General features: G+C 37.8%; 1 protein-coding gene and 1 long non-coding RNA gene across 15 annotated transcripts in view; one reads left to right on the top strand and one right to left on the bottom strand.

Moving 5' to 3' along the window:
• LOC127717995 (uncharacterized) overlaps positions 1-25,804 on the bottom strand; it is a 93,559-nt gene that overhangs the window by 59,977 nt on the left and 7,778 nt on the right. For 4 of the 13 annotated variants that reach the window (XR_007989515.1, XM_052223876.1, XM_052223872.1 and 1 more), the window contains one exon: positions 15,988-16,299. The exons of 3 other annotated variants lie outside the window; for them this stretch is intronic. Coding sequence is in view for 8 of the 10 variants with exons in the window: in XM_052223876.1 (XP_052079836.1) it covers positions 15,988-16,299 (312 nt within the window). In the remaining 2 variants the exon portion in view is untranslated. Of the gene's footprint in view, positions 1-3,293; positions 6,549-7,674; positions 7,880-14,211; positions 14,322-15,987; positions 16,300-25,804 lie in introns of those variants that run through there. 6 more of the 13 variants (XM_052223874.1, XM_052223878.1, XM_052223875.1 and 3 more) reach the window with 4 other exon arrangements.
• Positions 1-25,804, top strand: part of LOC127717999 (uncharacterized) — a 99,422-nt gene that overhangs the window by 46,545 nt on the left and 27,073 nt on the right. The window lies entirely within an intron of this gene.

A 25,804-nucleotide genomic window follows, 5' to 3' on the forward strand; every position in this document is an offset into this window, starting at 1 on the left:
GGTCTTCCATTCGTTTGTCCCACGCAAACCTGCAAGGCGAACACAAGATGTGGCTCACCACCCACCAGGTTCAAAAGATCGTCAAGCTCCTACAGAAGGGTACTGGTGGCATGGTCCTAGAGTTGAGTGCGACCCAATTGAAGGAAAACATGCAGAAGGTGGGTGGCTTCCTACCCATGCTGGCAGGGCTTGCAATGAGGGCACTCCCCATGTTAGCAAAAACCATTCTACCCGCCTTGGGTGTTGGAGCCTTGAGTGATCTAGGGGGTGTAGCCGTCAACAAGGCCTTAGGGTCTGGATTGTACCTTAAACGTGGTGGGTGTGTTTGTACCGTGAAACCTATTGGCGGCGGTCTCTACCTCAAACCCTCAAACGCCCGGATCAACTATGGTGATGGACTCTACTTGAAGCGTGGTCAGCAATTCCACGACGGAGCCGGTTTGATTTTAGGTCCTAACAGCCCCTTCAAAAATATTCCCCTCCTCGGTATGCTCCTATAAATAAATGAATCAAGTAGATGCCAGTCATATCGCATGCATGGAAGAGGAGCTCACCGCAGAAATCCGGAAATATGAGCATGCGTTGAAGATCTACAACCGATTGGATAAGGTCATCTCCATTGCCATGGGTTGGTGCTGCGTAGGCAATCTATTGCTGACCAGTGGTACCATGGGGTCTGCTCTGACCGGTGTGGGTGCTGTGGCATCCATTCCCCTAGGTTCCCTCACCTGTATATGTGCCACGGGGATAATAATCCTATCCTTGATCTCACGCCGAGTCGCCAAGAAGAAAAAGAAGCATCGAGACACCGATTAGCCAAAACCTACAAGTCCCAGGTGGCAGGTGAAGACGGTGCTCCTGCAGTCTGCCTGAAGAATTACTACGATGAAAAGGATAAGCTTCGTCAACCTTCTACCCCAATAAGTGAAGAATTAAATGCGCATGCGCCGTAGGGAGGGTTCTTCCAATCGCGCCTCGCTCCCCGCTTATTCCCGAACCCTCCAGATCAAAGTGCTAAGTGACCAAAAAAAAAAAAATTTCCCAATCCGCTTTGGATTGGGAAATTTTGCGTCCTTACCCCTAGCCCTCGGTTATTTTTTTTTTTTACTTCCTCACCAGATCGTATGAGAGATACTCCTGCTTGGACTTTTTGCTGAGCTTGAACCCAGTGCTTCGTACGAAGGCTCCTTGCAAGGGATCTTTCTCCTTATTGAGCGTGGGGCAAGCCCATACTCTACTGGTTCCTCCTTGACGGTCCTTCAGGGTGAGTATTCTGCTTTTGCCAAACTTACCTTCGACTTCCACCACCTCCAAGATCTTATAAATCACCCCGGTGGGTAAGTCCTTCCATTTGATGGCTTCCTGATTCTGGTCCTGCACCTTTTCCTGAAAGGTGTCTTCGCTGATGAAGTCATCTGTGTCGACGAAACCATTGTGCACAAAAGTCATGATTTATTATACGCTAAGAAGGGACGCTGTCGGATTGCATCTTAGCCTCGGGGTTGGGGTCCTATGCAGGTTTTGCCCTTGAAAATTGAAAGTGTCGCAGAATCGGCCTTTTGACACTACTCTCCCACTCGCAAGCCATCGTAGATCAGTGGAATATAACGACTGTATTATTCGGGTTATATTTCAGCTTCAGAACTTAGAGAAAACACTTTTTTAGTATTTTCTGTCAATGTTCCCTCAAGAAGTGATTTGTTTACAAAAAAGGAAACATTAAGTATATAATATATATGAGAATGCAGTTAAGATACTAAACGTTCTAAATAAATAAAATAAACACAGTCCACCAAAATTGTAAAATCAGTCTTTTACTATTTTCCCCTTTCCCTTAAAACAATTAAATTCACTTATTGTGGACAGGTTTACGCTAGGGGCAGCCAGCGTGTTGCTATAACTACACATCTAGCGACCACCTATGTATTGTTTTAGTAACCGTAATATGCAAGGACAAGGTATTCTTTTTAGCATGACGGATGCCATTAGTGGAGCAGAATCTACTTAATATTCCGAAGCACCTAAGAACACATTTAAGTTTTTTTTTTCTTAATTCGTGTACCTCCGTTTTTAGGTTTTCTATATACCATTTTGTAGACATATATGTCTTTTCGTCATTTTTCGTTTTTTTACATAGCGATATCAGTTTCTCTTCGACTTATGAATGTTAAATGGAATCTTCCGCTTCGTTTCTTCATTGGGTCATTAGTTGATAATGACAGCAATTTCGAATTAAGTTTGATTTAAATATCACCTTTATAATTTCTTATTTTTTACGACGTCGATTTGTGCAATCAACTAGAAAAATTAAAAGACGTAGTTTTCATCATCAATTAAAGAGATAATGTGACCGGATGATTAATATCCCGATTGACTAATAAAATGAATGCTAAAGGCAACACAACAAATGTCATTAGTGTTGCGGGAAGAATTTAAATTTTACCTCTGAACCGTTTAGAGCACCTGAGTTCAGCATCAGTTTTTGGTAGGGTTCGTGTTGATCAGGTCCACGTGTTGATCAGGTCCTCAAGATTTTAGTTCCTGGAAGTGTTTTGTGGACTGTTGTCGGTCTTTTTGTCCTTTTTCTTTTGATCATGGTGTTGTCCGTTTTTCTTCGACGCATGATATTTGATTCCCGTCTTGGAATCTTTTCCTTCCATTTAAAAGAAACAGAACGAAGATAACAGAAGATAACAGGGGCTTAGCTGACTATACGGTATGGTAAATCTGACTTTACGGTATGGTAAATCTGACTTTTCGATATGGTATATCTGACTATACGGTATGGTAAATCTGACTGTTCGATATGGTATATCTGACTTTACGGTATGGTAAATCTGACTGTTCGATATGGTATATCTGACTTTACGGTATGGTAAATCTGACGTTTCGATATGGTATATCTGACTTTACAGTATGGTAAATCTGACTTTTCGGTATGGTATATCTGACTTTACGGTATGGTAAATCTGACTTTACGGTATGGTAAATCTGACTTTACTGTATGGTATATCTGACTTTACGGTATGGTAAATCTGACTTTACGGTATGGTTAATATGACTTTACGGTATGGTAAACCTGACTTTACGGTATGGTAAACCTGACTTTACTGTATGGTAAATCTGACTTTACGGTATGGTAAATCTGACTTTACGGTATGGATTTTGCTCATTTGGATAGTCGTCTCATTGGCAATCATACCACATGTTTTAAATTTGTATAGTCTTTCAAAATAACGTAAATTTAAAGTGTTATCAAAATTACTATTTGATACAATAAAGAAACAATCCTATCGGAGACAGTAGACCTTTTAAAGTCTGTTTATTAAATTGGAAAACTAGAGGCTCTAAAGAGCCTGTGTCGCTCACCTTGGTCTATGTGCATATTCAACAAAGGACACTCTCCAACATTGTAGACGAGAATAGAATTCATGACAAAAATCTCTATTTTGTTGATCTTGTATTACTGATCTTTTAGTCTGTTAAGTGTCTCTCTATCTTCTTTAGTTTTTGCTCAAATCACAGTAGAGGGTAAAATAAATCCTAATTTAAGGGCAATCACTCCTTAGAAGAGTGACAGTCTACTAACTATATCGTTAAAATTTGACTTTTTAATAGATCTTGCTTTGCTGATCATTTTTGTGATATAAAGTGTCTATTTATCTATTATAATTTAAATCATATATGGCATACTAGTAACGGAAAAAATGTTTCTCTCTAGATATCAGTTTTTATGATAGAAGGCAAAAGTGAAAAAAAAATGTGAAATTTGTCATTTATGGGCAATAACTCCTATTAGAATTTGTCTAACAGTTTTGACGTATATGGACAATTGGTAGAGCTCATTATTTTGAACATTTTTGCTCCTTTCAGATTTTCTCTATTTATAACGGTTCAAAAAACAATAGGCAAAACATACATTTTGCCCCTATGTTCTATTTTTAGCCATGTCGGCCATGTTGGTAGGTAGGCTGGGTCATCGGACACATTTTTATGCTAGATACCCTAATGACGATTGTGGTCAAGTTTGCTTAAATTTATCTCAGTAATTTCAGAGGAGAAAATTTTTGTAAATTTACAAAAAATTGTTAAAAATTGACTATAAAGGGCAATAATTTTAATCCTTAATGGGTCAATTGACCATTTGGGTCATGTTGACTTATTTGTAGATCTTACTTTGCTGAATATTATTGCTGTTTACAGTTTACAAATGTATCTCTATCTATATTAATATTCAAGATAATAACCAAAAACTGAAAAATTTCCTTAAAATTACCGATTCAGGGGCAGCAACCCAAAACGAGTTGTCTTATGCGTCTGAAAATTTCAGGCCAGAGTTTGGTTTTATTTGGCTTAGTACAACAAAATGTAGTTTCAGAGGAGAAGATTTTTGTAAAAGTTAACGGACGACGACGGACGACGGACGCCAAATGATGAGAAAAGCTCACCTGGCCCAAAAGGGCCAGGTGAGCTAAAAATGGTAGTGATTTTAAGTTTGCACTTGAATGAAATCTTGTTGCGTTAATGACCAAATCTAACAAGAAATCATACCTCTACCTTATATTTTATTTGAAAACTCTTAAAACATGAAATTTAATAAAATCATAGAACCAAACTTATTTTTATTGTCGCAGGTACGAGTTAAGCTGACACAATTTTATTAAATCTTTATACATTGTATTTGTAGATCATCATGAATTTTTCCTGACTTGCTGACTATTTTCAGTATTCTCCTTTTTCGTTAATGATTTTAGCTTTCCATTTGAAACATTACCTGTGACATTCGTTGATTTATTTCTATTTTTTTATTTTCTATTTCCTTTATATTACATCTGATACCAGAAAAGAAATAAAAAAAAACAATTTATGTAATAATAACGAGAAAATTCTAAGAGCCTGATTCGCTCATCTGCAAAGTTTGACTGTTTCTAGTTTCAACTTATCTTTAATAGTATTCGAGGTAAAAGATAAAAACTAGAAATAAGAAAAAAAAATCTTCAGTTAATGCCAAAACCTCTATAAGGAGTTACAATGTTCCAACGCAATTTTTGCATATTTGTAGATCTTGGTATCGTTGATCAGTTTTGCTGTTCACAGTTTTAATATATGTGTTAAGGTTTTCGAGATAACAAACAAAAGGCATAACTTCGGCAATATTGACTTATTGTAGATCTTATTTTGTTGAACAGTTACACTAGCTCTGTCTATCTATATTTATAGTTTCTGCAAAAACAAAAACTGGTAAAAATTGATTTGTAAGGGCAGTAGCTCCCATAAGGAGTCAATTGATAATTTCAGTGATTGTTGACATATTTGTAGATTCTCTGCTAAACATTTTCTCGATAACACTGTCGTTCTATCTATGATAGTTTCTGCAAAATTGAAAAAAGGTAACAATCTCCTTAAAAGGGCAATAACTCCTACAAGGGATCAATTGACGATTTCGTAGATCTTGTTTTGCTGCACTTTTTTGGTAAAAATCGTCTGTTAAGGACAAAAAATCCTATAAAGAGTCAACTGACAATTTTGGTCATGCAGACGTAATTTGATCTTATTTTTATTAAGTATTCCCTCTTTCTACCATAGTTTCCGCAAAAAAATCACAAAAAATTAAAAATTATCATTCAACGCCAATAACTCCTATAAGTGTTAAGTTGACAATTTCGGCAATGTTCATGTATTTGTAGATCTTTCTGTTGTAGTTGCTTCAAAATGGGTTTTCAAACTATTCTGAATTCTCCTGGATATAGACCTTGACCTGCTGATCATTTTCTTCATGTCAGTTGTCCTAAAAATAAACATTTCAGGGGCAATGATCATGTTTAACCCAGTCAATTTTTCTCTTACTGCAGATATATGCCAAACCTGCATTTAACCCCCGTGTTCTTTTTTTTAGAAACAGTAGTGACATTGTTGTTAATAGATCAAGTAACCGGAGACAGCTTTAAACAAGATTGCGTAATGAAAATTAAAATCAAGTTTGGTAACATTTAGCCCAGTTGTTTCGGAGGTGAATATAAAAAAAAGTTTACAACGACGGACAAACAGGCGTAGGACGATGACGACTGACGCCAAGTGATGAGCTAAACATGATAATGATAATGTGTCATGGCTACGTTTACATATGGACGGAGTTTAGATGTTTCAATTTTTGCACGAATTGATAAGCTATTTATTGCATCAGTACTTTTTAAGTAGTTAAAAAGTTTGATCAGAAAGTTAGGTGTCCTTTGTAAGTAAATGATTCTGTTATAGTTCTTATTACATGTACTATGATTTGCAAATTATTCAGGTTCGATTACATTACTAGTATATCAATGAATGTTCTATTGTAATAGTATTTGTCTCACTGTAGACACAATGTCAATTTAAAAAAGCTGCCTAGAATGATCATTAACTTTCTGATTATCTAAATCATCTAATACACAGATTACATTCCTTGATGACGATGCCAAGAATAAAACCGCCAACAAAAACTATTGATACTATTACAAATATTGCAAGTCCAATGAGTCCAACAGTCTGGTCTTTTTCTTGTTCCTGAAGACCTAAAAATAAGAATAATTCATTATATTATTGTACAACGTGTATAATAAAATCATCGTAAATACCAGGATTGAAATTTTGTATTTGCGCCAGTAAACAATTATTAAATTATACTACAATCTGATTAAAATGCAGATCCTGTATCCAAGCTTTGCTTATTCAAGGATCTGACAGCACACTGTTCTACTTTCTTTTCTGATAATCTTTACATCAGCCAATGAAATTTCAGCCTTCAAACTTATGAAAATGTTTATAATTTGAGGACAAAACTTGGGGATGCCGAATGGTCTTTTTATCAGAACGTAGACCAGAGCGTTGTCGAATCCTTGAGTATTTAACCTAAAATTACCATAAAGCACATATTTTTGGGTTAACAAATATGTGAGTAACATCTTTACCCTGAAAAAAATATTTTACAGACATTTATATCTTTGTAAAATGCATTTTATAACAAATATCTATTGGGATTAAGCTGTTGCTCATATCTAAGATCTCAAAATGAGGCTGTTTTGCACAAAATATAAGACGTTTGAAGCCCTAATGCCAAAATGTAAGACAAACGAATTGTCTTTTTATCAGAACGTAGAACGGAGCGTTGTCGGATCCTTGTAAGCGAAGTGTGTACATAGGATCTGTATTTCAATTAGATTGAGTATTATACATTTTTAAGTGTTTTGACATAAAATTGACAAAAAGAAATATCTTCAAACAAAAATATTTTTAAATGTCATAGATACGTTTAAGCAATGTTGTTAATTTTTTTTTTCAAAGAAAAGGAGCATGTTATCATTTCCATTTAGAGAAAAATACTACAAACGTTAGCCAAGTACGATAATGTAACAGTTTATTCCCAAAAATGTGAAAATTGAAATAATAATACTGTATAAAAAAGGGGATATGATAAAGGCCATTATTTTGCCCCTGAAATTGCAAAAAATATAAAAGTTTATGTCAATTTTATTGATAAATGAACAGGTTAATATAATCTGGAGACTTCAGTGTATAACGATCACTTATGATTGTCTATTAAAGACATGTGTATGCAATTTGACTCGCCTATGCGTTTTTCAAATTTCTTTTTCATTTTTTTTGACAGTTTTTGTATATTATAGATTATACATGGTTTACCTTGTTGAGTGTGTTTTAATGTGTATGGCAGACAATCCACGTTAGCTGGTTGTAAGGTGTTTACTATTCTGCTTTCTCCTATATTACACGTGACTTGCAGTGCTTTCGGGCACTTTGATTTGATGGCTGTTGCGGGAAGATATATTCTGTAAGCTTGACCTGGTGCTTGAGATGTTGATTTTAGTTCTGTTGAATGGTCTGCTTGCTGAAAAATTTCAGAGGTTGTATTACATATCTTAGATGACTTAACATTACTTTTTGGTCCGCAATGCTCTTCAACTTCCTACATTATTTGGCCTTTTGACTTTTTTATACGAGCGTCTGAGAAAAACTATAAACCTGATATCTTTGATGGGTTTATTTTGGTATCTTCCGCTTCTATTTAACAAATTAAAATAAAGAAAGGATGGATTTAAGTATTACAAGTGCATTAAAAATATTATAGATAGAACAAACAGCACAGACATAACATGTCTTTTTTTTAAATAAATTGATGAGTTCAGATATAAGTATGACAAATCAACCCATTATAAGTTTCCGAGGCCTTGGGTACCGCCAAACTGCGAATTTACTTCTAATAAATACTAAATAAGGTAAAAAATAAACCTTTAACATTGTTCAACTCCTTCTTTTACCATATATTTTATGACAGAGCTAGCTAATAATTACTGTATTTGATAAATCAAACAATCGCACAATGTCTAGTACGTGGTTTATGTATTTCTGTTATTTTGTATTTTTAAATAAAATTGTAATAAAAGAAAAGAAAGACAAAGTTTTCAATACATAAACTGAATTTTCAGCTCTATTAAGGATTTACATATAAAACAAAAGTAGATGAATGTCTGACACCATTCTTTGTATGATGATTAATGGACCTTAAATTTGAACACTTTTTTTCACCTTGACGGTATTTGATGACAGAGATTGTAGCAAAAGGTAGGAACCGCATGGGAGAAATCAAAGAAACACACACTGTCTTTGTGTTATACATTGTATGTATATTTTGTATTACTTGTATCCATTAAGGTAACACGATAGTGACGATACAGAATGGCATATCTCCCGATTTCTAAACTTTTTGGCACACTTGTACTTTGATTCGAGTTACATCGGAATATGAAATAAAATATGGGGGTCACCATTTTTGTTTTCGTGTAATTTTCATAAGAAAACGTCAATTGTGGCGACAAATTTAAAAAGATATATAGGGGAAATGCCTTTTTTTTTCGACTTGTCCTTTTAGATTTTTCAATTGATGGCTATTTTCTTATATACAAAGATAGATTAAAAACTAACATAATATCCAGGATTGCATACTGAATGCATGCATGTATAGAAACACATTTGTTTTTTAGATAAATTACTTCAAAGTTGACCGATACGCTTAGAAATTGACCGAAAACATGTAAGTAAACGTTATTGAAAACTGTATGTAAAATTTCACTTAAAAAGACAAAGTTCAACATTATTTCAATCGTGAAAAAAAATCCTGATAATATGTATATGCACCCTCAAGATAAGTAAAACACTCTGCGCAATATAAAAGTTCCAGCTTGAAATTGTACATGTAGGAGGAGTAAGCCTGAGTTTGCACTCTGCGTGCCTTCCTGCATTAGTCACGATTATCTACATTGTAGATGTCCGTTTTGTTTTGTTGTCGTTAATTGGCCAGTTGCTGTCTAAAATGTATATCCCGCATCTCCATTTATTCACACAAAGAAATACCAACACTTTGTTTTACATACATACTTGTATACTTGTTATGAAAACTCCTTATAAGACTGCGAATGCCCTCTGGTTTTTTCCGACGCCTATGTGAGCAATATGCCCCTCCCAAAAAAGGCAACTTTGTTAATCGTCTTTCAGTCGTATTGTCTCCTCACTTTGTAAAATGGTGCGTTTTTCGTCATCTGTACTTGTACATTATGTCCAACACAAAACACCAAAAACACACCAATCTCCGAATACCCAAGCGTAAATTAATATGAATATAAAATCTAAATGTTTTTAAGATCTCGTTGTTTTTTTTTAGTTTGTTTTTACCGTTTGAATAATAAGGGTTAATGAAAATATCTCTTTAAAATTTGTTTGTGTTCGAAGCGCTTTTCTGGATTTACTTTCATCAAAGCACCGATCAATCATTTATTGTGGGACCACGGTTTTTTTAATAAATCGTTTGATTGTAAATTTCAGAATGGAAAAGAAAGAAAAAATATGTAACGGGATCTGAATTATTTAATTTTATTTTGTTCTTACCAAGTGCCATTAATTTTTAAGCCTTTGTTAACTTTCTCCTCATTCCGATGTTGCTGTCCTTGTAGACTGCGCTCATACGAATACAAAACTAGCACTTTATTTTATTGAAATGCTTCCGAAACCATATCGGATTTTTTCTGTACAGTCCAATAAATTTCAGAGACTGTTTACACTTGAAACACAGGGAAAGTTGTTCGGCCAAATAACCAAGTTGCACTATTCTTTTTTTTTTCATTCCTTGCCAACAAACTACCTAGTTTCTGCCTGAGTTTGCTTGTACGAGGCTTTTTCGCCTAATTCTATCCGTATTCTTTTCCAAATAAATTTCCTTTTTTCTATTTTTCTCGCGTCGTTTTTTGGCGCACCATTTTGAAACGAAGGGGCTTCTTAACGAAATTGAATTAATAGTGGTACAATTCCCCGTATTTTCACACATCAGCCTGCCTTTCTATAAATTGGATTTCTACTTTCAAAACAAATTTTTATCGGGAAACGGTGTGCATCATAAATAAGAATTCATTGCAAAAAAACAAAAAAGAATAAAAAAAAATCCGTCTGTTATGTATAGGAACATACAAAGTTAAATCGTACAAATGCTTACTTATCAATAGAAACAGAGCGTTTAAAAAGTATATTTTTTTAAATGTAAAGAATGAGCAGAAGAATTGTCGGAAGACAACAAAGCAATCAATGTAAAAAAATGTATTGCATCAAATCTCTCGGCACTCTGCATCTGGGCAAAGTTACAGTTAAAAAATTTCACAATTTCAGTTTTTACCGTAACTTCAGATTTTCGAACATAAACCAATCTGGGGATTTTCTTAAACGATGCGCCAATGTCTCCCCTACAACACCTATTTAGTCACAATCTCATAAAATTGGTCCAAAATTAACTTAAATTGGCCTACCCCCCTACTCTCATTTAGTGAATTTCACAATTTCATTTTTTTCAGATTTTCGAACATAAACCACTCTTGAGATTTTTCTAAACGATGCGCCAATGTCTCCTCTACAACACTTATATAGTCGTTGCCTGTCACAATCTCTTTAAATTGGTCCAAACTGTTCTTTTAGTGCCCTACACCCCTAATCTTATTTTGTCAATTTCACAATTTCAGTTTTTAAATCGTAACTTCAGATTTTCGAACATAAACCACTCTGGAGATATTCTTAAACAATGCGCCATTGTCTCTTCTACAACACCTATATAGTTGTTGTCCGTCACAATCTCTTTAAAATGGTCAAAAATTTACTTTTAGTGCCCTACCCCCCCCCCCCCCCCCCCCCCCCCACCCCCCCCCCCCCCCCAATCTAATTTTGTCAATTTCACAATTTCTTTTTTTTGACCGTAACTTCAGATTTTCGAACATTAACCACTCTGGAGATTTTCTTAAACGATGCGCCATTGTCTCCTCTACAACACCTATATAGTTGTTGCCCGTCACAATCTCTTTAAAATGGTCCAAAATTTACTTTTAGTGCCCTACCCCCTAATCTCATTTAGTCAATTTCACAAATTTCAGTTTTTTACCGTTACTTCAGATTTTCGAACATAAACCACTCTGGAGATTTTCTTAAACGATGCGCCATTGTCTCCTCTACAACACCTATATAGTCGTTGCCCGTCACGATCTCTTGAAATTGGTCCAAAATTAACTTAAATTGGCCTACCCCCTTAATCTCATTTTGTCAATTTCACATTTCAGTTTTTAACCGTAACTTCAGATTTTCGAACATAATCCACTCTGGAGATTTTCCTGAACGATGGGCCAATATCTCCTCTACAACAGCTATATAGTAGTTGCCCGTCACAATCTCTTTAAAATGGTCCAAAATTAACTTAAATTGGCCTAACCCCCTACTCTAATTTTGTCAATTTCACAATTTCATGTTTTTGACCGTAACTTCAGATTTTCGAACATTTACCACTCTGGAGATTTTCTTAAACGATGCGCCATTGTCTCCTCTACAACACCTATATAGTTGTTGTCCGTCACAATCTCTTTAAAATGGTCCAAAATTTACTTTTAGTGCCCTACCCCCTAATCTCATTTAGTCAATTTCACAAATTTCAGTTTTTTACCGTTACTTCAGATTTTCGAACATAAACCACTCTGGAGATTTTCTTAAACGATGCGCAATTGTCTCTTCTACAACACCTATATAGTCGTTGCCCGTCACGATCTCTTGAAATTGGTCCAAAATTAACTTAAATTGGCCTACCCCCTTAATCTCATTTTGTCAATTTCACAATTTCAGTTTTTAACCGTAACTTCAGATTTTCGGACATAATCCACTCTGGAGATTTTCCTAAACGATGGGCCAATGTCTTCTCTACAACAGCTATATAGTAGTTGCCCGTCATAATCTCGTTAAAATGGTCCAAAATTAACTTAAATTGGCCTACCCCCTACTCTCATTTAGTCAATTTCACAATTTCAGTTTTTTAACCGTGACTTCAGATTTTCGAACATAAACCAATCTGGAGATTTTCTTAAACGATGCGCCATTGTCTCCTCTACAACACCTATATAGTTGTTGCCCGTCACAATCTCTTTAAATTGGTCCAAAATTATTTAAAATTGTCCTACCCCCTAATCTCATTTTGTCAATTTCACAATTTCAGTTTTTTAACCGTAAATTCAGATTTTCGAACATAAACCACTCTGGAGATTTTCCTAAACGTTGCGCCAATGTCTCCTCTACATCACCTATAGGCAGTCGTTTCCCGTCAAAATCTCTATAAATGGGTCAACAATCAACTTAAGGTATCCACCTTTTCGTTTTTAATTACAGTTTTTTCAACCTAACTTTAGATTTTTAACATAAACCATCCTGGAGTTTATCTTAATAGAAACGCTAATAACTCCGGTGCATCACCTATGCAGTCGTGTACCGTCACAATCTCTATAAATGGGTCAAAATCAACTTAATTATGCCCTCTTCCCCCTTTTCGTTTTCACAATTTCAGTTTTTTAAACTTAACTTCAGATTTTTAAACATAAACCATTCTTGAGTTTGTCTTATTAGATACGATAATGTCTCCTCTATGTTACTTTTACAGTCGTTGCCTGTCACAATCTCTATAAATTGGTCAAAATCTTTATGGTATCCCTTTTGTTTTAACTTTTTTTATTCGTTTTTGTTTAATATTTTGAATATTCTCATAATTGTCCGCTAGGTCATTGTAATTGTTCGCTAGCTTGAAAAAAACGTGATTGTCTTATGTAAAATGTGGTTTTCAGTTATACCTCCTAATTGTTCGCTGGCTAATTGTTCGCTACAATTGTTCGTTAGCTTGAGTCAAGTAAAAAATGATTACCAAATATAAAAGGATTTTTATTATTTGAAAATTTCGCGATTCAAGTACAGGGTAGGGTCTATATGTATTGTGTCGACAACCACCAGAAACACGATGGAATCTGCTGCATTGACTGATATCTATGAACATATGTGTGATTTGTTTTACTCATTTTTGTTCCTTCATTTGAATCGCATCTATGGAAAGTTTTTGTTTTGTGATTGAATATGATACGTATAGAAAGTGACGCTAAAACGAAGGTATTTTTAATATATAATAATATATATTTGCAAATTTGAAATAAAGATACATTTATCTTTCAACTATTTTATACCAGACTGAGGCAAATTGTATGTTTAATTCGTTCTAATTAAGTTATTATAAAACATCATGTTTTACATTTGCCGTCAATTTCATTAATGTCGACGACAGCAGGAACGATAACTAATGGTAATTCAACTAAAGAAAGACAGTAATTCCATTGCGCAGATTGGTTTTTGATATAAACAGATTTTTAGATGTAAAAAAGTTATTCTACATGTATTCCATTACCAATTACACTTTTTAATACATTTCAATCTCTTTGCAGAAATAAAAGAAGAATGTGCCTGAGGATCGAATGCCCCCGCTCAAGCTTTGCAATTTTCCAAGTCAAAAAGGGGCATAACTCTAGAACCATAAATGACTCACAGCCCAAATTTGAACTCTGTGTGCATATTATGGTTCTTAGCATGGTGTATGAGTTTCATAAATTTGGATGAGATAAACTTAAGCAAGAATGCAGAAACGAAAAACAATGGATTAGAAAAACTTGAGTTAGCGGTGCGGAAACAAAAATGGGACGGGCGGACGGAAAGACCGAAGAACAGACGGCCAAGGGTAACACTTAATGCCCCCATTGCCTACATTGCGGGTGCATAAAAATATATATAGAATAAAACAAATACAACAGAAACAGTATATAAATTAATCTTTACCCCGTACACCACTGAACACTGAGGAATCTGTGTAAAATTTCTAAATGTAATTGAAAACAGATCTTCTGCATTGCTGATCACCTGATGAACATTATTGGTGTTGGCAGTATCTAGAAAAAATAGAAAAGAAAACAGAATTACGTATACACAAAAAAAAGTCGGAAGTTATGTGTTCAGTTAATTCTTGTTGTTTTGTTAATGTTTTATTTTGTTTTGTTATTGAAAATTGAATTTGGAAGAATTTGCATGAGGTCAAACACTTTTTTTGCTACACATTTCTTTTTTACATTTCTGAGAAGTATGTGATTTAAGCAACTGTTTTGTCCTAAAAAGAAGCAGTAGAAAGTCAAATAAAGGACAGAGTATGATACATTTGTAAGAACAATATTTGTCATAATTTTGCTATGACATTTTGTATCAGTTATAAGGTTTTCATGATCATTTATGTTTTAAAATTGAGATAACAGGTACTCACATTAAACGATGTCAAGAAAAGACTATTGCAAAATTGTTTCGTAAAAATAAATAATGTTTGATTGATTTAAAAATGTTTTTAATTTTTGTGTTTTTTTTTTGTTTTTTTTTGTTAACTCGCAAACATTGCTTGTGAGTGGAATATATAAAATCATGCATATTACATGCGCCAATGAATATTGATAATGTTTTTGAAGTTTTAACATGCGTTATACATTTGCGAGTCTTGCAACCACTTGAAAACCGAAAAAAATCTATATCTTCAAGACAACTCTTAAAAGTAGCCATTTTCCTGTCGTCACATCTACAATTATTTTTAAAAATAAGTTTATAATATTATAATTATCTATTACATCTACTGCGTTTTAGAATATACACTTGTGGAAAATTAAAAGACAGTCTTATGCTTGATGACATCATTCTTCTTTGACGCCATAAGGAAGTTTTCAACTTACCAAAAAGGCTTATTTCTAGAACAGTTTATCTAAATTAACAAAGAGCACAATCGTCACACAAATATGATTTGCCAGGGAGTAGATAAACAAGACATAATTAGATATAAGAAGATGTGGTATGAGTGCCAATGAGACAACTCTCCATCCTAGTCAAAATTTATAAAAGTAAACCATTATAGGTCAAAGTACGATCTTCAACACGGAGCCTTGGCTCACACCGAACAGCAAGCTATAAAGGGCCCTAAAAATTACTAGTGTAAAACCATTCAAACGGGAAAACAAACGGTCTAATCTATATAAAAAAAAGAGAAACGAGAAACTTTTATGAACTACATCAACAAACGACAACTACTGAACATCAGATTCCTGATTGTACAATCAAAAAAACAAAAACAAAACAAAAAAATGAAAATTATATATGATTCCACATTTAATTCTGTAAACTTGCAAAATTTTGACTACATTCGATTTGTATATATCTTTCAGACCCCAAATTGTACATTTGCTCTTAGGAAGTTAGAAATAGTGACTTACATGTAGCACACCCTCTTTATACCTCTACATGAGACCTTATTACCAATGTTCTATGCCAAATATTAAAAAAGTAATTTTACTAAAAAATAAATAAAATAAAATCAGCTTGTTAAGAATATATCTAATTTGTAGTTTTGTGAAAAGACACTTTTCCGCATTTTAAAATTTTACATCTGAAAGGTTCATTTTCCGGTCACGATCTAAAGCTAAAATTTTGCCAGTTGGCAATTTCGTATTGTTTTAAAAAGTAGTTTTAACAAACTAACTGATTTTGATATTTTACAATATTAATGTGTTCTTTATTGGTACTTACACTCAAATGATACTATTGTCATACTCAGCACATGTTCATATCTGGTGTTGCCATGGCGACACTCGTATTGCACTTTGTCTCCATCCTTATTGTAAGCGGAAGTGGTTAATGTGTACATCCGGTGTACTGTATGCTGCTTTTCTAATTTGTCTATATTGTTTACAGGTTCTCCGTTTAGAGAATGAATGTCAATACTACCGTCACTCTTTGATTGGCTGTTATCCGTACTCCCCTTGGCAGACAATGAACAAATCAAATCAAAATTTGTTCCGAATGTGTTTGTATTTGATGAAAGGCTCCAAGATGGAAAACCTGAAAGAAAGCGTAGGTGTAGATTAACTTGCACCAGAGAATCAGTTCTGTCGATATTTTGCATAGGTATTAATGTGACCGACATCTTAAACCAAAACACGTCCGACAGGGAAATATCAGTACATGTTGATATGAACAATATTTTAATGCAGCCAAAACACCAACGACACCTCACTTTTATGCTCAGAATTGAAGTGTATTATTAAAGTCCAAGAGAAAACAGATGGTGTCAGTACTGCAATATGATTGAGGATGAGAAACATTTTCTTTTGTATTGCAGGAAAAACTCTACCACCATAAGACCAGCTTTTATTAAAAAATTGATTGAGGCAAATTGTATTTAATGACCTAAATGATGATGGTAAAATGAAATTTATTCTCTGCCCATCAATACAAAAACAAGCAGAAAGCATCGATTCCTTTATAAGGCAGTCATTAGTACTAAGGGTAGGGGATTAATCATTGAATTATTAACTATTATACTAATATAATTTAATTTTGGATGTAACACGTCTTCTGATTGGCTGAAAGTGTTTTGTCTATCAGCTCATAGACATAATTTTGTCATGTGACCGCGACGTCTTCAACGTTTTTATCATGATTTACACCTTTTTAGAAATACATTATAAGGAATGACTTTAATATTTTTTCTGTTTATTCGAAATAACATAAAAAATGTGGTGCACACTTCTAAATAACCCGCTACGCGAGTTATTCAGTGTGCACCACATTTTTTATGTTATTTCTTCATAGACAGAAAAAAATATTAGTCGTTCCTTAAATAATTATATGTATTAATTAGTTTGTTCATTATAACTATATATGCTTTCTTCTTGTCCTGTATATTATACTATGTTTTGTTTGTTTTAGTCACAAATCATATAAGTTGATTTATATGACAATAAAGTTTGAATTTTAATTGAAGTCAAATCTTACAAGACAACGATTTGTATATACGTACCTGTAAAATATATTGAAATACTAACAGATCAAATATCAAATTGTAGATATTATTATGTTTTTCAGTACGGGCTGGACAATTATACTATCAATATATTATGTCCCAGGTACGGGGTACCATTTAGATTTAAACACACACTGTGTTTAGTGTTCTTTAACAAGTAACCACCAGGCTGAAGCTAGCGAACAATAACTAGCGAACAATAAACCAGCGAACAATAATGCGATATATCTAAAAACCGAAAAAAATGAATAAGACAGCAACGACCGTTAAATGAAAAATATTTAAACAGGTAGAAATTCCGTCCAAATATTGCAATTTCAACTCTATCATGAAATGGTATTTATCCCATCCATTAATAAAACAAGTCACATCTCTTTTTAGGATAATATTCAGTACCACAGTAAATCTGCATCTGTCAAGGGATTATTTGTAGGTGTAAGACCACTAATGCACCCACTTCAATTTAGAACGTAAGTAAAAGTAGTCCTTCCCTGTAAAATACAGCACCATTGATGTCATTGTTTAATTGAACTAAGATACACATTTGCAGAAATTGGGGTTGGCCTATTCCATGGCTTCTAGAGAAAAATAATGAGGGGTGTCACGGGGTATGACTATATAGGTCTTGTAGAGGAGAAACAGGAGCATCTTTTGCGCAAGGTATCGAAGGGCGCTATGTTCAAAAATCTGAAACTAGAGCTCAAAATTTAAAAAAAAACATTGTTAAAAACAGGGGGGTTGGCCTATTCCATGGCTTCTAGAGAAAAATAATGAGGGGTGTCACGGGGTATGACTATATAGGTCATGTAGAGGAGAAACAGGCGCATCTTTTGCGCAAGGTATCGAAGGGCGCTATGTTCAAAAATCTGAAACTAGAGCTCAAAATTTAAAAAAAAAATGTTAAAAACAGGGGGGTTGGCCTATTCCATGGCTTCTAGAGAAAAGTAATGAGGGGTGTCACGGGGTATGACTATATAGGTCTTGTAGAGGAGAAACATGCGCTTCTTTTGCGCAAGGTATCGAAGGGCGCTATGTTCAAAAATTTGAAACAAGAGCTCAAAATTTGAAACAAAATTGTTAAAAACAGGGGGGTTGGCCTATTCCATGGCTTCTAGAGAAAATAATGAGGGGTGTCACGGGGTATGACTATATAGGTCTTGTAGAGGGAAACAGGCGCCTCTTTTGCGCAAGGTATCGAAGGGCGCTATGTTTAAAAATCTGAAACTAGAGCTCAAAATTTAAAAAAAAAATTGTTAAAAACAGGGGGATTGGCCTATTCCATGGCTTCTAGAGAAAAATAATGAGGGATGTCACGGGGTATGATTATATAGGTCTTGTAGAGGAGAAACAGGCGCATTTTTTGCGCAAAGTATCGAAGGGCGCTATGTTCAAAAATCTGAAACTAGAGCTCAAAATTTGAAAAAAAAATTGTTAAAAACAGGGGGGTTGGCCTATTCCATGGCTTCTAGAGAAAAATAATGGTGGGTAGTAGTGTAAAAAGGGGGATTCTGCCGCACTTGCCATTTTTAAGCACAAATCCTGCATAGGGACCCCAACCTCAAACATAAAATGCAAATTCATTGTGTTTGAACTAGTCTAAGGGTAGAAACAAGAATATGGCTTTTTGTAAACAATGGTAGAGACACCTTAAAGGGATGTAATCCTAGAGTTAGATACAAAAATATGGCTTTCGTACAAACGATGGAGGAACTCAGAAGTTCAAAAATCGTAGACGACGATTTTATTAATGATAATGTTTTCGAGGAAAAGGCAAAGGACCAGAGCCTGGAAACCCTAAAATGGAAGGAACTCCCAACCTGGGTAAAATATAAAATCCTAGAAGTGGTAGAAGTAGATGGGAATTTTGGGAGGAGTAAGATCCTCACCTTGAAAAACAGAGAAGGAGAAACGACAAGGGTATGGACCTGCAGTAATCTGAACAGAGAGAAGGAACCCTTGGAAGGAGCTTTCGTGAGAAGTACAGGCTTAAAAGTTAGTAAAAAGACCAAACAGGAGAACATTTCTTGCGATCTTGTAAGAAATTAATTCAAAATAAAAAAAATAAAAAATGGGGTGGATGGGGTACAAAAAAATTTTTCCAATCTGATATTTCTGCCGGATCGGAAAGTTTTTTTTTTTTTTTTTTCTTTTTTATGCTTGAAACGGAGCACATCGTGAAGTGAAGAAGAATGGAACACATCGTGAAACGATGTGTGTAGTGAAGCGTAATGGAATGATGTGTGACGTTTTTACGGCGCATGCGCATTAAGGTCCTCACTAAAAGTGGTTGAAGGTTGTCGCAGCTGATCTTTCTCGTCATAGTAGTTCTTGAGGCAGCTTGTGATCTTACCAAACTCAGCATCATCAATTTGTTCATCATCAGCCAAAGCAGTACTAATACATTGTTCAACCAAGGATTTTGTGGACTCTGCCAATCGCAAGGTGTCGCGGTGATTTTTTTTCTTTTTCGTGATACGCCTTGAGATCAGTGTGAGTACCATCACGCCAGTGGCACTCAAGCAAGCAAGGGATCCTAGGGGAAGGGAGGCTATAATACCTATACCGGTCAAAGCTGAACCCATGGTGCAGCTGGTCAACATCAAACTGGCTACGGAACACACACCCTGTGCTATAGACACTACTTTATCGAGTCGTTTGTAGATCTTCAAGGTACGTTGATACTTAAGAATATTCGCTTTGAGTTGGTCTTCCATACATTCGACTCTGGTCTGCCGGTATCCAGAATCTAAATCATCCATTTATTTATAGGAGAATACCGAGGAGGGGAATGTTTTTGAAGGGCTGTTAGCACCTAAGATCAGACCGGCTCCGTCGTGGAATTGCTGACCACGCTTTAAGTAGAGTCCATCACCATAGGTTATCCGGGCGTTTGAGGGTTTGAGGTAGAGACCATTGCCACTAGGTTTCACGGTACAAACACACCCACCACGTTTCAGGTACAATCCAGACCCTAAGGCCTTGTTGATGGCTACACCACACAGACCGCTCAAGGCTCCAACACCCAAGGCAGGTAGAATGGTCTTAGCTACCATGGGAAGTGCCCTCATTACCAGCCCTGCCAACATGGGTAGGAATCCACCTACTTTTTGCATGTTTTCCTTCATTTGGGCGGCACGCAGCTACAGATTCATACCACCAGTACCTTTCTGAAGAACCTTAATAATCTTTTGAATCTGCCGAAAGGTGAGCCACATCTTGTGTTCACCTTGCAGGTTTGCGTGGGACAAACGAATGGAGACCGGACAACCTTGCTTGACAGCCCGTTGTAGTTTATCAGCTTGACCTTTTGTCAAGTTCAAACCATGTTCGTGATAAGTCATTTATTTATACCTCACGAAGATGAAAGCGGATGGAGAGATGTTCACCCCTGAAATCGATGGGCCTACCATCTTGATCGGTGAGATACGTTTGCATGCGATTGATGGTTCGCAAGGTCACCGGCAAGTATACTAGATTCTTGGGGGTTTGAATGATCTTCATACCAGGACCGTCTGCGGGAAAGAAGCTGTAGATGGTAGACTGCTGTGTACCATTCACATAACTCCATTGATGATATCATTATTCACTAGAATGCTGTTGATGCTGATGATATTTACAATGTGTTCCCCTTCTGTATAGCCGTCTGTGATCATATCGAATGTGTAAATCTGCCGCTTGAATCCCAAGACGGTGTTGATGCTATTGACAACGTTGAAGTCTACTCGATAGTGTCTGGCTAGGGTTAGCGTTGCTCTAAGGGTCGCCCGGTTGGCATCGATGATGATCTTTGTTTTGTGTTTGTTGAGCCGTAGCCGTAGCCGCCGCTGGATCTCATTGTTGATGTCTTCGATGTCATAGGAACCTGTGCTCAGTGCGATGGGAAACCAGTTGGCACCATCGTCAGCGGAGTAGCGGAAGGAATTGTTACCTGTATGAATGTTGGGGATGGAGTTATAGGTTTCCAGGTTCACTAATGCCATCTCATAGGTCTTGGATTCCTTGAGTTCCAGTGGGGATTGAACCAGGTAAGGATTTGACTATCGTTTCCAGAGACGATAAACGAGAACCTCTGTTTGGGGTCAGTGTTGTTTGCAATTCGTCGCAAAAATGTGTTATCCATTTATTTATGGTACACCATTGTCACATATTTTTGCTTCCACTCTTCGATACCGTCATACTGCTCCTTGAGTTGTCTACCAGCCTTCACCACGATCGCATAGACTTCGGCAGGGCGGCTGGCAAAGAGGAGTTGTAGGTAAATTTTATCCTTTTTTTACTTTTAGAACACAACGTTCATCTTCTGACCATCGGATTCAAACTATAGGATTCTGTCGGAAATGATAAGTGCAAATGCTCTAGTGTTGGCCTCCACGTTACGCTCGAACTGGGCCCGGATCTGAATGTTCACCGTGGATTTTTTCTGGTGACTCACGTCAATGACAAACAAGGGGTACAGATCGATGAAGTCAGAGGGGTTGATGCCACCGTTGCTGAGGAGGGTGTCCATGTTGTGGAATTTCTTCCTGAAGTCAGCAGCCTCTTTGAACACTCTGGCTACCCTGTTTTCGGTGAAAACGGCATTGTAGTCGACGGCCGGGTAGCGTTCAGCGTTAAGAGTGACACTGATGTTTTGCAATCGACAGTGATCGAACACGGCAGTGTTGCGCTCCTGGTTCTAACTTCTCTCGGTTTGGAAGGCAACGATGATGTACTTGGGCTTCTCGCGACCGCTCTTGGCAAATACGCGCCAGCTGAACTGTGAGGCTTGGGGGACGGCTATGGAATCGCACTGCCTCATTCGAAATCTACAGTTAATCTTCGCTTTACTCTGAATGGTTTTGTATAGCTGCATCTTGTCTTCGTCTGAAGGAGTGACGTGGGGGACGAACCATGAGATCTTACGCAGAACAACTTTTCCCATGTCGACGGCGTGGTCCCTCAGGATGGCATTTGTATCTGAATCGCGCACGAGTGTGATTTCATGCCTGAACCCGTACACGATCTTGTCGTAGTCATCAGCGAACCCAAAAATGTGCTTCAGGGGGATGGCGAATGAAAACGACCCTTTGTTTGCCGGCTTGGCAATGATGTAGCCACGGCGCGCTACAAAGCCGGTGTTGTTTGCATGGGCGTCGGTGGAGGAATCCTGGAACCACAGTTGGTTGAGACCTTGTGATTTGGAAAAGTCGTCGGGGTAGGTCAACATTCCCATCATGGTGGTGGCGACGCCGGGGTCGTTGATGTGCTCGATTTGCTGGCCGGAAAATCGATAGCTGATGGTTCTGAAGAGATACATGATACCATTATGGACGAGGGACACGAGATCAGCGTCAGCATATGCAGTGCCGTCGTTCTTTAGGAGCTGTCCTTCTTCCAAGAGATAACTCTCGGCGGGGTGTAGGAGCAAATCCTGGGTTTCGATGTTGATTCGGATTTCAGAACCGGCACTGTTAAGCTGGGAACCGGCTTGTGGTTCGTATTCTCGAACCTGATATTCCTGGAGACTTTCGTCGAAGGTCAACCCTTCGGTGATTGTAAGGATGTCAGACATAATGTATTTATTTATAGCGTTTGACGAAGCCGTGGATGGTTTTGAGGCGGGGTGGGTCACTTTATCAACCACATGGTCGACGGATTTGGAGGCCCCTTTTCAACACCTTTAAAGGCTGCATTGATCGCAGCACTCACGGCCTTACTTCCTAGGGTTTCCCAGAGTAAGTAAACATGCGTCCAGCCAAACTGGCGATTGTGTCAAACAGTCCTCTACCACCGTAGGCGTACTTTTGAGCGTAACCTTTCTTGATTTGCAACACTTATTTATAGGATGCTATGAAGAAGCGCCATATGGTCGTTGCGCACACCATTATTTCCTGCTCGGTATGCTGCGGCACACAGTTTCAAGCGATCGAGAAGCTGCTTGAAGTTGGAAGGTAAAAACACCGTTTGCAGCCCACTGCCAAACTTATTCTTTTGGTAGATGTGGGACACGATTTCCTCCCACTTGTAACCCTTATTCGCCTTCGGGGTTCTCGAGAGGGTGGAATTGCCTTGATACATGGCACCTGAACTTTTTAGAATCTGTGCATAGTCCTCTAGGTATTCGGGCTCGAACGATTCTGGATTCTTTTTCACCATGAGTTGCCAGAGGCCAAGGGTTCCTTTGTACCTCATACCATCCACGAAAATATCATCACCGTCAAAAGTAACTGGTAACCTCCGATAAAGATACTATCGTTTTCAGATCGCAATCCAAAGGTGTGGTCGGCGGAAGGAGTCATACTGAACTGCAAATACTGCCGTGCCCGGGGTCCAAGGACGGTGTCTGTAGGTGGTGCGATGGGTAATGGGTCGGCAAACTCGGGCGGTGGAGGAGGAAGGGCTGGCACTGCTGCAGGAAGGTCTGCGATAGTTTTGGTGATCTGTGAAGCTACCTCTCACTGAGCCTCAACCACAGGCTTAAACACCTTGTAAAGGTATCGGCTAAGTCCAATCTTGTCGATGCGATGCTGCATATTACTGGCTTGAATTTTCCGCTTGGTGTCTTGCAACTTTCTGGCAAGCGCCTCACGCTGCTTAGGGTCGATAATCTTGATAAACGTCATTTATTTATAGGATCGAACGCTGTTAAACGCCCCATAGCGTTGGTGTGAACGCCCCTAAGCGTTGGTGTGAACGCCCCATAGCGTTTATAGACGTTTTTCCAAACACCTTATAGCGTTTGAAAAAATATCTCTCATTTAGCGTTTAAAAAGTTGTTGAAACAATGGGGGTAACGAGTATGGTTGTATTCTCTTCGAAAGCTTCAAGTGTCTTTGGCATAGGTCTTTACGCGGTTGGCATGGGTGTGTACACTGGTGGCCTCAAATCGTCTTGGTAGGGCATTGGTGCCAGAGTTCCATGCGTCGAAATCACCTACACCGCTATCGATCGGGCGGGGGATCGCGCGACCACACTTCCAACACATACTCCTCATATCGACTGGGTCCCACTCGAACTTACATTTGCAGGGCCACTCAAACTTGTAGGGCTGGGGTTCCTCTGTGTCTTCATACTCGAGTTCCAGGAACAAATCTTCAAACTGATCCATTCTTTATCTTATACCTCATAGAAATCATCTAATTTGTATCGGTATTTCCCTGCTGACTTGGGGCTCGTCAGATCGATGGTTACAAATCCATAGGGACCAGCAATGCTTACACAGATCGTCAAATTGTTACTTGGTAAGATCGTTGCAGTGGTCACGCCGGATATGATCGAGATTCTTAGCATCTTGCTGAAAGAGACAGATAAAGTTTGCATTTTCTCGGATCGATTGTCGGGGCAGTTTGAAGTAGTTCTGACACAGGTAGAAACAATTGACGTTGTTGTGGCGACCGCGCACGTGTTAGTCTTCACACGTGTTCTGTTAACTCAGCATCAAGTCGTCGAACACCATGAGGTTCTTGCCGCTGGGGTCAAGTTCCCGGGGGTCTGGTACATCGCTCCCTTGCTCGAAGAAAAAAGTGTCGATACCATTTGGGTGTCGTGGTGGTGGTAAGGCGTTGACCACATCGATCAACGAGTAGGGTGACTTGCCCTTGCACTGTAGGAGGTCTCGGATATCTTCCTTAGGGAAGCCTTTTCCCAGCGCTTGCTGCAACAGCTGGTAGATGGGCTGGTGAAGCGATTTTCCGAAAACGTACAATCGATCGTAGTCGAGCAAAATAGCGCAGGAGTAGGTTGTTCACCAGCGTTGTCTTACCACAGTCCGACTTCCCAATGATCAACCCTCTGATCGACCGCTGCGGTAGGAGGTAGTGATTGCTCCTTTTGGGGGCGTTGGCACTGTAGGAAATGTCTTCGACGTTCATTTATTTAAATAAAATAGCGATGATCTTCTGCGAGAAATGTCGTAGGAAGACGGACACAGTTAACCCTGGCGAGACAATTATCAGCAACGGGCGATGGAGGAAGTTTGGCAACTGCAAGGTGTGCGGTGCCAAGAAGTCTCCGTTTGTTGCTACAACCGGTGCAGGGTTCATGAACAAACTAATCAACCGATTACCCAAGGAAATGCATCTGCCCGGACACAACTTCACCAGACCAGGGACTAAACTTAGCAAGCGGATACTCCCTGATGGCACCCCGAAGGCTTGGTCAAAACCCATTAATCGAGTTGACCAGGCTGCATATCACCACGATCTCTGTTATGCCCAGCACAAGGATACAGCCGCACGCAACTCCATCTGTGACAAAGCTATGCTAGCCTCGCTTAACACCATTCCCTACCCTACCACACGCGAACGCATAGACCGCAGCATCGTCGAACCCATCATCGGTACCAAAGCTCGATTTGGTCTGGGTATTAAAAAAAAAAGTTCGCTGGACCGATGATTTAGCTGAGGAGTTGCACAAACCTGTTCGACGCAAGTTTCAGAAACGCCGTGTGGTAGTGGGTGGTGTGGATGAGACCTGGGCGGCCGACCTTGTTGATATGAGTGTCTTTTCCAGGGACAACAAGGGAAATAAGTTCATCCTGAGCATCATCGATGTCTTCTCCAA

Source organism: Mytilus californianus, unplaced genomic scaffold (assembly GCF_021869535.1).
Source record: "Mytilus californianus isolate M0D057914Y unplaced genomic scaffold, xbMytCali1.0.p SCAF_10, whole genome shotgun sequence".
NCBI lineage: Eukaryota > Metazoa > Mollusca > Bivalvia > Mytilida > Mytilidae > Mytilus > Mytilus californianus.